This window comes from Lithobates pipiens, unplaced genomic scaffold (genome assembly GCF_037356315.1).
Source record: "Lithobates pipiens isolate NorthernLeopardFrog02 unplaced genomic scaffold, aLitPip1_a1.2 Scaffold_28, whole genome shotgun sequence".
NCBI classification, from domain to species: domain Eukaryota; kingdom Metazoa; phylum Chordata; class Amphibia; order Anura; family Ranidae; genus Lithobates; species Lithobates pipiens.
Window position 1 is genome coordinate 202,279,792 of NW_027507789.1, and position 16,260 is coordinate 202,296,051.

General features: G+C 45.3%; 1 protein-coding gene and 1 long non-coding RNA gene across 2 annotated transcripts in view; one reads left to right on the top strand and one right to left on the bottom strand.

Annotated features, from left to right (window-relative positions):
• The window catches only part of CABLES2 (Cdk5 and Abl enzyme substrate 2), a 49,227-nt gene extending 47,374 nt beyond the window's left edge, over positions 1-1,853 (bottom strand). The window contains 2 exon segments of the mRNA XM_077460295.1: positions 1,504-1,584; positions 1,586-1,853. Coding sequence (XP_077316421.1) covers positions 1,504-1,584; positions 1,586-1,800 — 296 coding nt within the window. The 5' untranslated portion in view covers positions 1,801-1,853.
• LOC143936022 (uncharacterized) overlaps positions 1-14,358 on the top strand; it is a 27,590-nt gene extending 13,232 nt beyond the window's left edge. The window contains exon 2 of the long non-coding RNA XR_013263602.1: positions 14,021-14,358. This is a non-coding gene — a long non-coding RNA (uncharacterized LOC143936022). The remainder of the gene's footprint in view (positions 1-14,020) is intronic.
• Positions 14,359-16,260: the final 1,902 nt, after the last annotated feature.

Genomic DNA, 16,260 nt, shown 5'->3' on the forward strand with positions numbered 1-16,260 from the left:
TATATATATATATATATATATATATATATATATAAAGTATATATATGGAGGGTGGTATGGTATATATATAGAAAGTATATATATGGAGGGTGGTATGGTATATATATATATATAAAGTATATATATGGAGGGTGGTATGGTATATATATATATATATAAAGTATATATATGGAGGGTGGTATGGTTATATATATATAAAGTATATATATGGAGGGTGGTATGGTATATAATATAAAGTATATATATGGAGGGTGGTATGGTATATATATATAAAGTATATATATGGAGGGTGGTATGGTATATATATAAAGTATATATATGGAGGGTGGTATGGTATATATATAAAGTATATATAAATATATATGGAGGGTGGTATGGTATATATTAAGTATATATATATATATGGAGGGTGGTATGGTATATATATTAAGTATATATATATATGGAGGGTGGTATGGTATATATATTAAGTATATATATATATGGAGGGTGGTATGGTATATATATTAAGTATATATATATATGGAGGGTGGTATGGTATATATATTAAGTATATATATATATGGAGGGTGGTATGGTATATATATTAAGTATATATATATATGGAGGGTGGTATGGTATATATATTAAGTATATATATATGGAGGGTGGTATGGTATATATTAAGTATATATATATATGGAGGGTGGTATGGTATATATTAAGTATATATATGGAGGGTGGTATGGTATATATTAAGTATATATATATATGGAGGGTGGTATGGTATATATTAAGTATATATATGGAGGGTGGTATGGTATATATAAAGTATATATGGAGGGTGGTATGGTATATATAAAGTATATATGGAGGGTGGTATGGTATATATAAAGTATATATGGAGGGTGGTATGGTATATATAAAGTATATATGGAGGGTGGTATGGTATATATAAAGTATATTATGGAGGGTGGTATGGTATATATAAAGTATATATGGAGGGTGGTATGGTATATATAAAGTATATATGGAGGGTGGTATGGTATATATAAAGTATATATGGAGGGTGGTATGGTATATATAAAGTATATATGGAGGGTGGTATGGTATATATAAAGTATATATGGAGGGTGGTATGGTATATATAAAGTATATATATGGAGGGTGGTATGGTATATATAAAGTATATATGGAGGGTGGTATGGTATATATAAAGTATATATATGGAGGGTGGTATGGTATATATAAAGTATATATGGAGGGTGGTATGGTATATATAAAGTATATATATGGAGGGTGGTATGGTATATATAAAGTATATATATGGAGGGTGGTGTGGTATGGTATATATAAAGTATATATATGGAGGGTGGTATGGTATATATAAAGTATATATATGGAGGGTGGTATGGTATATATAAAGTATATATATGGAGGGTGGTATGGTATATATAAAGTATATATATGGAGGGTGGTATGGTATATATAAAGTATATATGGGGGGGGGGAAGGGTGTCTCACCTGCTCCTCTCCCCCCCCGCTGGTGGTCAGGCTGAGGGTGGGGAGTATCCTGGCGGCGGAGGAGGGGACGGGGGTCTCCGGTAGGACGGTGCGGGGCCCGTTGGTGGGCAGTATCCGGGGGACGGCTCGGGGTTCTCCCCATATCTGAGGCGGACACATCGGCCTCCCGTCCAGGGAGATGTTATTGAGGAAGACGAGCGCCGCCTGCCTCCTCCGGGAGTCACTGCCCTTCTTCCTCCGCTGGCTCAGCTCCCCGGGACCCGGAACACCGGGAGAGCCGCAGGTCGCCGCGGCCATTCTATGACTGAGGCCCCGGACCGGGGATCGGCCCGCCCGGCGCAGCGCTCCGCCCACCTGCGTTCCCCATTGGCAGGTGCTAGGGTACCGACAGGCAAGCTTCGCGGTGGTTGGCTGAAGCCGCCGCCTATTACATCGGAGACCAAACAGGGCGGGGCGAGAGAGCAGGAAGGTCACATGTCACCCGAGGACACACGTCTGTGGAAGTGATGTCGTCACTGTCAGCCTCCCATTGTATACAATGTATCCACCTCATCATGGAAATAAAAAGGAAGAGCGCTTCCTGATAGTCATGGCAACCAATCAGCGTCTCCCATAATGAGGTGACTGAGGAGCTTCACACTACTGATCATCACATACTTTTCTTTAGGATTGCTGGGGACAGAAATCACATGACCATCCCCCACTCCCCCCATCATAAAGCAGTGCTTGTGACTTTCACCAAACATTCTCTGCTGGAGAATCAATTACTCTCATTTAGATGAAGCTTAGCTACAAAAATCATTTTTTTCCCCTTACCGATTCAGTCACCCAACATACATATAATGAAGGATGTCCCATGTCATTCACAGGTGGAAATCTGAGCAGGGTGCTCGGTCCTCTTCCTGGCACTCAACTTCCAGCATTGCAGGGGTTAACAGGTTCAGGTCTCCAGGCTGATCTCAATATAAAAAGCTCCCAACCAATGGCAGCATACATGTAATGAAGGATGTTCCACGTCATTCTCATGTGGAAATGCTCTGAGCAGGGTGCCCAGTCCTCTTCTTGGTACTCAACTTCCAGTATTGCAGGGGTTAACAGGTTGAGGTCTCCAGGCTGAGCTCAATATAAGAAGCTCCCAGTGAGGACCCAACATACTTGGAATGAAGGATGTCCCACGTGGAAATCTGTGCAAAGTGCCGGTCCTCTTCCTGGCACTCAACTGCCAGCATTGCAGGGGTTAACAGGTTCAGGTCTCCAGGCTGAACTCAATATAAGAAGCTCCCAACCAATGCCAACATACATTTAATGCAGGATGTCCCATGTCATTCTCATGTGGAAATGTTCTGAGCAGAGTGCCCAGTCCTCTTCCTGGCACTCAACTTCCAGCATTGCGGGGGTTAACAAGTTGAGGTCTCCAGGCTGAACTCAATATAAGAAGCTCCCAGTGAGGACCCGCCCCCCATTGAGAAGATACAGATAATCTTATATGCATTGTGCACAGTGTTTTCTCTATGGGGGAGGGTCCCTACTGGGAGTTTCTTATATTGAGTTCAGCCTGGAGACCTCAACCTGTTAATCCCCGCAATGCCGGAAGCTGAGTGCCAAGAAGAGGACCGGGCACCCTGCGCTGAATATTCCCACATGAGAATGTCGTGGGACATTCTTCGGTACACATTTGCTGACATTGGTTGTGAGCTTCTTATATTGACTTCAGGCTGGAGACCTCAACCCGTTAACTCCTGCAATGTCAGCAGTTGAGTGCCAGGAAGAGCACCGGGCACCCTGCACTGATTTACACGTGGCCCATCTTTCATTACAGGCACATGGGTCCCCACTGGGAGCTTCTTATCACTGCGTTCAGTCTGGAGACCTCAACCTGTTAAAACTCCCATCTATGACCAGCTTTAGTTTTATTGCTGGCTCGTTTTCAACAAATATACTCACATACCCAACAAATGTAGAACTTCAGGTTGGCTCTACAGCCTTGCGCCAAGTCCCACGCCACATTCAACCTCATCAGGGGCTGGTCGTCTCTTCTGGTTCCTAGCATATGTACAATGACTGTTCCCCAGCTCCAACATTAATATATACATTCATTGTATAATAAATAATACATCATACCACACCTATACATAAATGTAATATATATGATATATATCCATGTCATAAGAACAGATCCATAAGCCACACATCAGGAAGCCGACCCATGTGCATGAAGTGAGATGAATGGCAGCCTCAGCCCGAACTCCAGCCAGGCCACGCCCCCCAGCATTTCGCTCCACCCCTTGGAGCCTAATCATAGGGAACACTGTACCCCCCTGTTCCCCATGATTAAGCCAGGCCAGACTACTGTGTGGCAAATGCGTGGATTTCACGGCAATCATGGGTTTAAATCAGGTGGCGAGAAGGCAACATATTTCCTCCTCCCCACCTATCAACACTCAGAACGCTTTTCAGAGGACCAGCCCTTGTGCTCGTTCACTCGTAAAGTTAGGGGGTGGTAAAACATCAGGGTATAATAGAAGTCTATGGCTAAGCGCAGCAAACCCACAGGAGAGCTGCAGGTACACTGCGCTGCACTAGACATGTGCGCCATCAATAAATGTGTTCCATTTCGTTTTGTGCGAAAATTTATTTGTATTTAGAATTTTCGTTAGATTCGTAAACTTTTCATAAAATAACGAAAGTTCGTTATGATGAATTTATCATTATGAGGGGCTCCCACCACCCTTGTGCTGTGCTGACTTCCTCTGATTGGTGAACAAAACACCAGTCATGTTTCTGTTGTACCGGAATTTGGATCTGAAATTTTGAAATTCATTAACGAAATTTAGTATTTCGTATACAATTCGTAAACATAGAAATTCCCATAGGGTTCCCATCATCCCTGTGCTGAGTTCCCAGGTCTGTACACCTGCTGTGTGTACATTATGAGGGGTTCCCACCATCTCTGTGTTGAGTTCCCGGGTCTGTACACCTGCTGTGCCCATTTTGAGGGGTTCCCACCATCCCTGTGCTGAGTTCCCAGGTCTGAAAACCCACTGTGTCCACTATGAGGGGTTCCCACCATCCCTGTGCTGAGTTCCTGGGTCTGTACACCTGCTGTGCCCATTTTGAGGGGTTCCCACCATCCTTGTGCTGAGTTCCCAGGTCTGTACACCTGCTGTGCCCATTATCAGGGGTTCCCACCATCCCTGTGCTGAGTTCCCAGGTCTGTAAACCCGCTGTGCCCATTATGAGAGGTTCCCACCATCCCTGTGCTGAGTTTCCAGGTCTGTACACCTGCTGTGCCCATTATGAGAGGTTCCCACCATCCCTGTGCTGAGTTTCCAGGTCTGTACACCTGCTGTGCCCATTTTGAGGAGTTCCCACCATTCTTGTGCTGAGTTCCCAGGTCTGTAAACCTGCTGTGCCCATTATCAGGGGTTCCCACCATCCCTGTGCTGAGTTCCCAGGTCTGTAAACCCGCTGTGTCCATTATGAGGGGTTCCCACCATCCCTGTGCTGAGTTCCCAAGTCTGTACGCCTGCTGTGTCCATTATGAGGGGTTAATTTTGTTTATTGAAAATCTTACAAACAACAACTTATATACAATAAAACCATAATAAATAAATAAAACATATTTACAAAATAATTGAATATAATTATACAAACCAGAAAGAACAAGAACAAAATAAACGGTGCAAAACAAATTGCGTATTACATAATACCTATGGGAGAGCCAGACTAAGGAACATCACCGTCACCATGCATGTAGCCTTTTATCAAAATTGTATTTGATCTGAAAATCTAAGGGAGTGAAAGAAGAATACAAAGAAAGCCGCACACCCCGAGATCAACAGGCAGCCGCTACAGAGCCCTGATATTCCTCCACACCTTTATCCAGGCCTCCTGCTGCCACCTGTCTTTCTCAAGACCCCGAATCTTCCCAACCTCACCCAGAATGTTCTGCACCACCACTTCCACAGGGAGGATTTTACCCCGTAAGGATACCTGACACCGTGCACTCCACGTGAAATAACGGACTACTAAACTAACTAAAAAAAGTGTTTCCAAATCATAATCCCGACGAGTCTGGAAAGCCCCATACACCCACTCTGCATAACTCATATGGGGGAGGAAGGGTATACTCAGAGCCCTCCCCACCCTCTTGTACACCTCTATATTAAAAGGGCACTGAAGTAGAAAGTGATCCATGGACTCCACCACTCCTCCACACTCCACACTCCACTCTCGGGCAGCCCCGATCACTCATGGAAAGAAACTTCAAGTTGCCCTTCACATATAGTTTTCCATGAAAGGCAAGCCAAGCCTGATCCCTAAACTTCATTGGGATTCTCTCCAAATTAATCAACCGCAAACCCACCTCCAAAACCAGGCTTGGGCAATCCCTCAAGGCCAGTGGCTCGCAAAAAACAGAGCTCATGATCCGCTTCTCAAGAAGTTTCCTTGGAAGAGATCTGACTTCTCCTGCCGTTACTTGCCACTGCCGAAGCATTTTCAAACACGGGGCAACATAAGCCGGGAGCTTATCATGCTTGACCCTCAGGCTTTTCACTGGCCCACCATTTTCCCAGTCTTGCAGAAAGGGTCTAAACCAGGACTGGAAAATACCAACCCACCCAGGCGGTCTCTCTGTCAACATGTTACCAAGATTGTACTTCACAAACATCAGAGAGAAAAAGACTACAGGGTTGATCATCCCTAGACCACCCTCCCGCCTAGAAAGGTAAGTCACATTCCTTTTGACAAGGTTTATTCTGTTCCCCCATAACAGCTGGAAGAAACAAGTATAGACCCTGGTATAGAGAGAAGCTGGCAAAACGCAAACAAAACTGACATATAGAAAAATCGGAATCAGGTAAGTCTTGATCAGATCAACCTTTTCCCTCAAGGAAAGCTGCCAACCTTTCCAGCTTGCCACCTTGGCATCGGCATTCTCCAGCCTGTTCACCCAATTTGCATGACCATAGTCACCTGGGCCAAATTCAATGCCTAGAACTCTAATTTTTTGCTGGGGCTCCGGGAAGTCATCCGGGAGAACAAAGCTCTCACCATCCAGAAAGCTTCACACTTGTCCTGGTTGACCTTTGAACCTGATGCCTCTGAATACTGTGTTATCACTGAGACCATCTCCTGCGCCTCCCCAGTCCCAGAGACAAAAACAGAAACATCATCAGCATAGGCCACAACTTTCAAAGGAGGCTCACCAGCGATGCCCAAAGGTACCCCACACAATGGCCCATTCTCCAGCCTTCTGACGAAGGGGTCAATTGCAAATGCATATAACAGAGGACTCAATGGGCACCCCTGACGCACACCCGAGCCGACCACAAAGGGTTGCCCGACCCAACCATTAACTAGCGGAAAGCTTTCAGCCCCTTTGTACAAAATCTTGAGCCAATCAATGAAACCGCCCTCCAGGCCATATCTGCCAAGAAGGAGCCATAAGTACTCATGATTAACCCGATCAAAGGCCTTAGCCTGATCCAATGTCAGCAAAAATTTACCCCAACCAGCAGCCCTACAACGCTCCAAGGCCTCTCGGACGGCTAACACTGCTGAGAAAGTGCTTCTACCTTGGACCGAACAGTGCTGGTGGTGGGATAACAAACTGCCTGCCACTGGCGATAATAGCCAGAAAAAAATCTTTGCCAGTATCTTTCTATCGACATTAAGAAGGCTAATGGGGCGCCAATTCTCAATCATCGAAGGATCTTTACCCTTTGACAGAAGGATCACTGCAGATTGCCTCATGGAGGGAGGGAGAGAACCCTCATACAAACAGCTATTAAAAACCTCTGCAAGGTAGGGAGCCAGGATCGTCTTAAAACATTTATAAAACTCAGCTGTCAACCCATCTGGCCCTGGCGTTTTCTTGATGGCCAGTTTATCAATAGCCTAGACTACCTCATCTGCAGTGATTTCATCTGTCAAATTCATCAAAGGAACATTACTTTCCAGTCCTGGTGTAGAGTCCAAAAAACCCAACATCCTTGTCCGATCAAGGTTCCTTCCTCCCAGGAGATCGGCATAGTATGACCTGACCACCTCCAGGATCCCTGACCTAGACTTCGTCAGAGAGCCCGTACTGTCCTTCAGGCCATGGACCGTCTTAACTGCTACGCTCTGTTTACAGTTCTGGTAAGGGTCAGGCGAATGGTATTTCCCGTAATCCCTCTCCTGAACCAAAGAGGCGTGCCGGTCATATTCATGTCTCCTATGGAGGAGCTTCACCTCAGAGATCGCCCCACAATCTCCTCCATTCGAAACAAGGCGGTCAAGTTTCCTCCGCAAATGCTGGTAGGTGATATACTTATCTTGCTGCTTCTTTCTTCCTATGGCCTTGAAAAGCCTAACAGTCCGCTGTTTTACAAGCTCCCACCATTCTGACTTGCTGTTGCAAAAGTCTAGGATCGTTACCTGTGCTTGAAAAAAGTCCTCAAAGGATTGTCTTACTCTCTCGTCTTCCAGGAGGGCCGAATTCAATCTCCAGATACCCCTCCCCCTAGGTGGCATGTCTGAGGCATTCAGAGTCACAGACAGAATACAGTGGTCAGAAAACTCCACTGCCCGACACACAGGTGCCGAAAAAGCAGAGTCTCCCTTTAAAAAAAACCTATCTATCCTACTCTGACTACTACCTCTCTGAAAAGTGAACCCCGTGCTGTCTGGGCAACGCTTAATGTGCGCATCTACCAGACCTGCTTCCCTAACTGTCGCATTGAGAAAAAGAGTGTCATAGCCCAGCTTATCTCTGAAACCTCTCCTGTCTTTAGACCTAGTAATGGTGTTAAAATCACCTCCAAAGATAACCTGCTGGGCCGTAAAAATAAAAGGCTTAATCTTTGTAAAGAGGCATTTCCTGTCCCACTTCGTCTGGGGACCATAGATGTTAATCAGGCGCAAGTCCTGCCCCCCTACAGAGACGTCCAAGACCATGCATCTCCCAATCTCTACCTCAATTACCTGCCGGCACGTTACCATACCAGAAAAAAGGACTGCAACCCCGCTGTAAGGCTCGGCCGCAAGAGACCAAAATGAGGGACCACGCCTCCACTCCTTCTTTACCAGATGTATATCAGCCAGACTACTCAGATGGGTCTCTTGTAAAAACAAAATGTCAGCATCAAACTCGCTGAGCAAAAATAAGGCCATATGACGAGCGCTTACTGATCTCAAGCTGGCAACATTAATGGTTGCCACTTTTAACGGAGTGGGAACTGCCATTAGGGTAATTGAGGCAGACGTTTCTTAGCCTGACTACTCCCTCTCCCTGGAGAACCAGCACGCTTTGTTGCGCCCTGGCACTCATCATCCATGGAGGACGCTGAACTGAACGAGTCCCAATCATCATCATCATCGTCCGACAGGACCTTAAACTTATTTTTCAAAGGCAAAACTTCAGGATTGAAGGGAACTGAACCCCTTTTTTTCCTTATTTTGCCCCTCCTCCTCCTATCCTCCAACCACTCCATATCATCTTTGGATAAACCATAACCAGCCTCCCCACACCTATCCTCCCCTTCAACCCCCTCCCCCCCACTCTCCCTTCCCTTATCTACCACCAGGCCAGCCTCCCCACTATTTTCCCCACTCCTCTGCCCCCCACGATCTGCAATAGAAACCCTGCAGCGTCGGGGAAGGGGGACTGGCACCACACCTGATGCACCAGCCTCAGCACCTCTTGCTGCCTCTGCAATTTTAGAAGACACAGAAGGATAAGACACAGAAGGATTGGACACATTCTTGGCAACTGAAACTTTACATACAGGCTGGGAGGACACAGGCACACTAGATACATGCACAGACTGGGAGGACACAGACACATTGGGTACTGGCACAGACTGAGGAACCACAGACTGGGGAGACACAGACCCATTGGGTATGGGCACAGACTGGGGAGACACAGACCCATTGGGTATGGGCACAGACTGGGGAGACACAGACCCATTGGGTATGGGCACAGACTGGGGAGACACATTGGGTATTGGCACAGACTCAGATGGGAACACAGGCCATCCAGCTGATGAGCTCTGTGCATCCTCCATGTCCAGACGGAAAAACTCCCTCATGAGCTCCGGCTTGTTGTGCATTGCCTCAGGACACTGACTATAAGGATGTCCCACTGCATTGCACAGATTACACCTTATAATATTACAGTCTTTTGCCAAATGCCCTATACCCTGACACAGGGAGCACTTCATCACTGGACAGGAGGATGCAAGATGCCCTTTATCTCCACATTTATTGCAGAGCCTTGGCTGGCCCGGGTAGAAGATGGTCAGCCTGTCCCTCCCCAGGAAAGCTGAGGATGGCAGATGTTGGACAACATTGTCAATAACCTTTAATTTCAGCTGCACAGACCATCCCCCTGTCCATATTCCCCGATCGTCCAAAATCTTTCTTAGGGGGCTCAGGACGTCCCCATACCTCCTCAACCATACAGACAGATCCCCTTGTGGTATAGATTCATTGCGCACAAGTATTGTCACCATTTTAATGAGGGGCTGGCGCGAAATAAGTTTGGGGATGAGCCCTTTCCAGTCTAGCAGGCTCCTACACACACGTTCAAACTTCTCCCAAAATATGTCCAGAGACTCAGGACGGATAAAGGACAAATCATATTCATAGGAACCTGCCGGACTGATCAGGGCGAAGATATCCGCAGGCCTAAACCCCATCTGCAGGATTTTATCCACCACCACCACCCTCCTATGTGGGGGGTTTCCATCGCCTTCCCATTTCAATTGTACAACATTCCTCCTTTTAAACAGGGAGGAAGATAGAACATCCCCATGCTCCTTCCCTGCTTGTTCCCCCTTCCCAGAACCTGTGGCAGCAACACCAGCATAAGTTTTTCTTCCACCACCAGCATTTGCAGTCTTGTCCTTAGATACATTCAAACCTGCTGGCAGAGAGTCTGAATCAGCTGGGATAGCAGTCTTCTGATTAGCAGGACCCACCCCCTCCCCCGAACACTCTGCTTCAATCCTGGGAGCCATCACAGTCTTGGCTGCTGCAGACTCCTGGAGAGCTGTAGTACTACTGCTCCCAGCATCCCCTCCACCATTCACAGGAACAGCAACTGTGCCTGGTCCAGGCAAAGTCACTGTATTGTCCATGGACCTCTCTGCAGACTGAAGCTGACAGTTATTAGCAGATGTTATAGCTTAATGTACATTGTCTATGGGTCTGGGCTGACTGCAGTACTACAACCCTCAGCAAGCCCATTGTTATTAAAGTTCCCACCATCCTGCACACACACAGTACCTGCACCTGCTCTCTCCACAGGTCTTTCTTCCACAGGGCTGGGAACGGTGTCCATCTTCTCCTCACCATCCTGGGGAGCTGCATTAGGACTGGACTCTAGTTTATTGATCATATCCAGCATGTCAGAACCTTCATCCTCCGGCTCAGATGTTCCACATTGCTGGGGAGGGAAGGGGACAGAGGCCTCCACCATTGAGGGCTCAGCAGGTGTCTGAGATGTTGAAGAGCTGGGCTCATCCTCCGGGCCCACTTTCTCATTCTCTGCTTGCATCTCCTCGCTCTCCATGCAGGAAGAGGCTCCTTTCCTCATTTGATTAAATCGCTCCTCATTTTTATATTTTTCTTTAAATGCTCCACTATTCTCCTTCAGAGAACTCACCAAATCCTTCTGCTTCCGCAGAGCTTGTTCCAGGTCCTTCAATTCAGGCCTCAGAGCCGGTCTCTTCTTACTGAAGACTTTGGCACAAATCTGCTTTTTCTTTTTAAATTCAGCTTTCAAAGCTCCCAACTTCTCCTCTTCCTTCTCAATCCGCTTCAGCGTTTCCACAATCCTCCGTCTAAAGGCAGACAGAGATTCATCCTTCCTTGGGCCAGGCCCAGAATCTTCCACAGGTTGAGGCCTATCCAGGGGGCCCCCGCCAGGGTCCTCCCCAGGATCCAGCATTCTTCCTGGGGCAGAGGAGTAACTCTAGCCCCTGGTCTCTGGAAGCACAGGAGCAAAGGGACTAGCAACCTCTCACCTCGCTGTCAAGGAGAGGAATGGCAGTTTCCCACCATCCCTGTGCTGACTTCCTGGGGTTTTAACTTTTAGGTTTGTTAACGTTTCGTAACAATTACGAGTTTTCGTTATGATGAATTTATCATTATGAGGGGCTCCCACCATCCCTGTGCTGTGCTGACTTCCTGGGTTTTTTACTTTTTGGTATCATTAACTTTTCGTAACAATTACGAATGTTCCTTATGAATTTGGATACCAAATTCGTTAACAAAATTTCATATTTCGTACAGAATTCATATGCATAAAAATTCGTATTTCGGATTCGTACGAATTTCCAGAAATTCGTACAAATTTTCGTTTCGTATGAAACTAATCGCACATGTCTACACTGCATCCCCGATGTGGGTAAGCCGCAGCACATCAGTGTGAAAGCAGCCCTATACTATAATGCCCAGTGTATTGCTTCACACTGACCTGAAGATCTCTTCTTTCCTGCTGCTGGCACCTCTCTGGAGACCGCTAGCCGGGATATAAGGTGGAGTGCAGTTGGTATCACTCCTCATAGGACAGGAGCCGGAACTACAGAGGAGGCATTGGCTAATGCGACTCTCGCTCCTTACTACAGCTCCAACTTTACAAGTAGTCCCTCTTGCACTCTGATGCTCTGGAATGGAAGGCCAGCAAGCCCAGACCACGATCTACCAGTCACCTGTCTGAGATCTACAGGTTGCTGACCCCCCCCCCCCCCCCCCCGCTTTCAACCATGTGAGTAATTATAAGTTATCCTTCTTTCCTCCACAACGACTCCTTTATATATGAATGCCAACTACCAAAAGTTTTTAAACTGCTCAGAACTTCCTGATTCTATTGTTTATTTTCAAATCAAACCTTGTGCTTCTGCTATCAGGGACTCTAGAGGGATCACAGAATTAGGCTGATGAGGGTTTATGAGCTTTCTGTGTTTTTTTTTTTTTTTTATAGAATTCTCTGATTATTGGTGGTATTAAAACATTCCTAAAGACTTGTCAGAAGAGATATGGAATTCTCACAATCCAAACAGAGGGGAATAGGGAAATGCAGAGAAACCACCAACTACTAGACATGTGCGATTAGTTTCGTACGAAATGAAAATTCGTACGAATTTCCCGGAATTTTGTATATTCATACGCATCCGAAATACAAATTTTTATGCATACGAATTCCGTACAAAATACGAAATTTCGTTTATTTGGCTCCAAATTCATAACGAAAATTCGTAATTAACGAAAAGTTAACGAACCTCAAAGTTAAAAACCCAGGAAGTCAGCACAGCACAGGGATGGTGGGAACCCTATGGGAATTTCTATGCTTACAAATTTCATACGAAATACGAAAGTTCGTTAACGAATTTCGGAATTTCGGATCCAAATTAACAGAAATGTGACTGGTGTTTTGTTCACCAATCAGAGGAAGTCAGCACAGCACAGGGATGGTGGGAGCCCCTCATAATGATAAATTCATCATAACGAACTTTCGTTATTTTTACAAATCTAACGAAAATTCGTATTTCGTACGAATCCAAATTGAATTTCGTACACAATTTTTTTTTCATACGGAACAAAACGGAACGAAAGCAAACAAATTTTTTGACGGCGCCCATGTCTACTAACTAAAAAAATGTTTTTTTTTTAAAGCGGTAGTAAACCCGCACATTTTTTTATTTTTTTTTTTAAACCTGCAAAGCAAAAGGCATAATGAGCTAGTATGCACCGCATACTAGCTCATTATGAAATACTTACCTTAGAACGAGGCCCCGACATCTGGCCCGATCCACGCCGGGGGAGCTGACATGCTCCCTCGGCGTTTCTTCCGGGTATCGCGGCTCCGGCGCTGTGAGTGGCCGGAGCCGCGATATCGTCACTCCCGCGCATGCGCGCGGGAGATTTCAGTCCGGCCGCTGCCGGATTTTGACGGCGAGAAACCCATTGTGTGCATGCGCCGCTGCAGTCAGCGGCGCATACCGAGGGGAATATCTCCTAAACCGTACAGGTTTAGGAGATATTTTTTTTACCTACAGGTAAGCCTTATTATAGGCTTTCCTGTAGGTAAAAGTTAAAAATGTGGGTATACAACCACTTTAATCATTTGCCTACAGTTAGAAATATATTTCCAGTTTATGATTATACTGTTTGTCTGTGCCAGCATGTGACATATGCCATGCCTATGAAGGCTGCCATTAAACAGTATGGTGGCGACAGACAGAGAACGTCGCTCGATAACTTTATGATACTATAATGATATTGCAATGCATTTCCTTACACCAGGTGAGCAGGTTCAAGGTGATCTATCCAGACACACAAAGAGCCAGCTTCCAAGCAGGAAACTTAAACTGGTAAAACCCAGGATGTTACAGTGCTAAAGTAGGTGTAAATGATATTTTTGAGGTGAACACACACATATGTATTATTATTGTAGATGTTATAAAAAAAAAATTAATTGTGAAATGCTCTGTGACAACATATACATTTCTCATATTTCTCTTGTCAGAAGGCTCTGATTTCAAGTGGACAGCAACTCCTGAGGAAGCCCAGTTTTAGGGCGAAACATGTTGGGAACCACGCTAATCTACCTGTACCCATAAGGACATCACATATGAGTCTATTGCACTGTATTGTATTGTTTTTATATGATACTCTTTTTAATTGTTACTAAAATAAAATGTATACATTTGTAATGGAATTTCCCTGGATTCACTTACTAGAATGCACCTTAAAAATCCCACAAACTTCGAACTATACACTTTAGCTGTAAATTATATTTTGTTTGCTTGAGTACGATCAACTGTAACAAATGTCATTTTTAAATAAAATACTGTTTCCACCTTTTTTTCGATCATTTGTTGCATCTCAGTGCTGCTAAATTCCCGCAGTCACTTCCTGTCTATGTGCATGTATGTCCATCACCTGCTTCATGTCATTCTTTTTTAAAGTTGCTCAGGTTTTTAAAAAATTAAAATAAAAAAAAGTAAGAAATAGACACTTGCCAGCCTGTGCAGTCTAGCACTGTCTTACGCCGAGCCAATTCTTAGCTGGGCTTCAACTTTCCAGAGGTACCATCCTGGCTATAGAAGCCGGCAGTGATTTCCTGAAGCTGACCTAATTCTCACCTAGGCAAGGATTGTGGATGTTGGGGCAGGTCCCTGTCACAAATAGGTACCCTCTTCTAGAAGAAAAAAAAAAAAAAAACACGCCAAACTGGAGGAATGGGATGAGTTGTACCTTTTTAACCACTTTCAGACTTCAGCACTTTTTGCAAGTCAGCACTGCATCGCTTTAACTGACAATTGCGTGGTCATGCGACGTGGCTCCCAAACAAAATTGACGTCCTTTTTCCCCACAGATAGAGCTTTCTTTTAGTGGTATTTGATCACCTCTGCGGTTTTTATTTTTTGTGCTATAAACAAAAAAGGAGCGACAATTTTGAAAAAAACGCATTATTTTTTACTTTTTGCTATAATAAATATCCCCCAAAAATGTATAAAAAAACATTTTTTTCCCTCAGTTTAGGCCGATATGTATTCTTCTACATATTTTTGGTAAAAAAAAAATCGCAATAAACGATTATTGATTGGTTTGCGCAATAGTTATAGCGTTTACAAAATAGGGGATAGTTTTATGGCATTTTTATTAATAATTTTTTTTTTACTAGTAATGGTGGCGATCAGCAATTCTTATTGTGATTGCGACATTATGGCGGACACATCAGACATTTTTTACACATTTTTGGAACCATTGTCATTTATACAGCAATCAGTGCAATACAAATGCACTGATTCCTGTGTAAATGACACTGGCAGTAAAGGGGTTAACCAGGAGGTGGCAGTGTCGGGGTTAAGTGTGTCCTAGGGGCGTGTTGCTAACTGTGGGGGGCTGGGCTGTGTTTTAGGCCGCGTACACACGGGCGGATTGTCTGCCCAACTTAGTCCGCTGAACCGTGTTTCAGCGGACAATCCGCTCGTGTGTGGGCTTCAGCGGACTTTTTCAGCGGACAGTCTGACGGACTTTGTCTTTCGGAATTTCCGTAATTTTGTCCGTCCAAACTTGGTTTTGTCCGTCCAAACTTGGTTTCAGCGGACAGTCCGCTCGTGTGTAGGCAAGTTGGACGGACTAAGTATGGCGCATGCTCAGAAAGGATTTACACGGCCGAAGGTTGCATTGCAGTGTATTGGATGTCGTTTTTCTAGTCCCGTCGTACGTGCTGTACACGTCATCGCGCAAGTTTTCAGCGGACTGTCTGTTCATCGTGTGTGGTCAAGTCCGTTCATTCAAAATTTGGACGGACTGTCTGTCGGATTGTCTGACGAACTTAGTTGGGCAGACAATCCGCCCATGTGTACGCGGCCTTACATGTCACTGATCTCTGCTCCAATCACAGGGAGCAGAGATCAGTGACACTGTTGCTATTTAGGCAGAACAGGGAGATACTTGTTTACTTTAGCATCCCCCCCATTCTTCCTCCCCATGAGACGATTGTGGGTATCCTTGCAGCGATCAAGTCTGCGGGACCCATGATCGGACTCATGGAGGTCCCGACCGTCACGCACTGGCACATGGCAAATTTAAAGGGATGTACCCGTAGGCCCATTTGCTTGTCCGTGCCATGTACATCGGCATGCGCCGGTTGAGAAATGGTTAGGTAAAGGCCTACTTGTTTTTTGGCCATAGTTATATTATGGATCACAGGAATGCACTTAGTTCTGCACTCCTGTCACCCATATTTAGCCCACT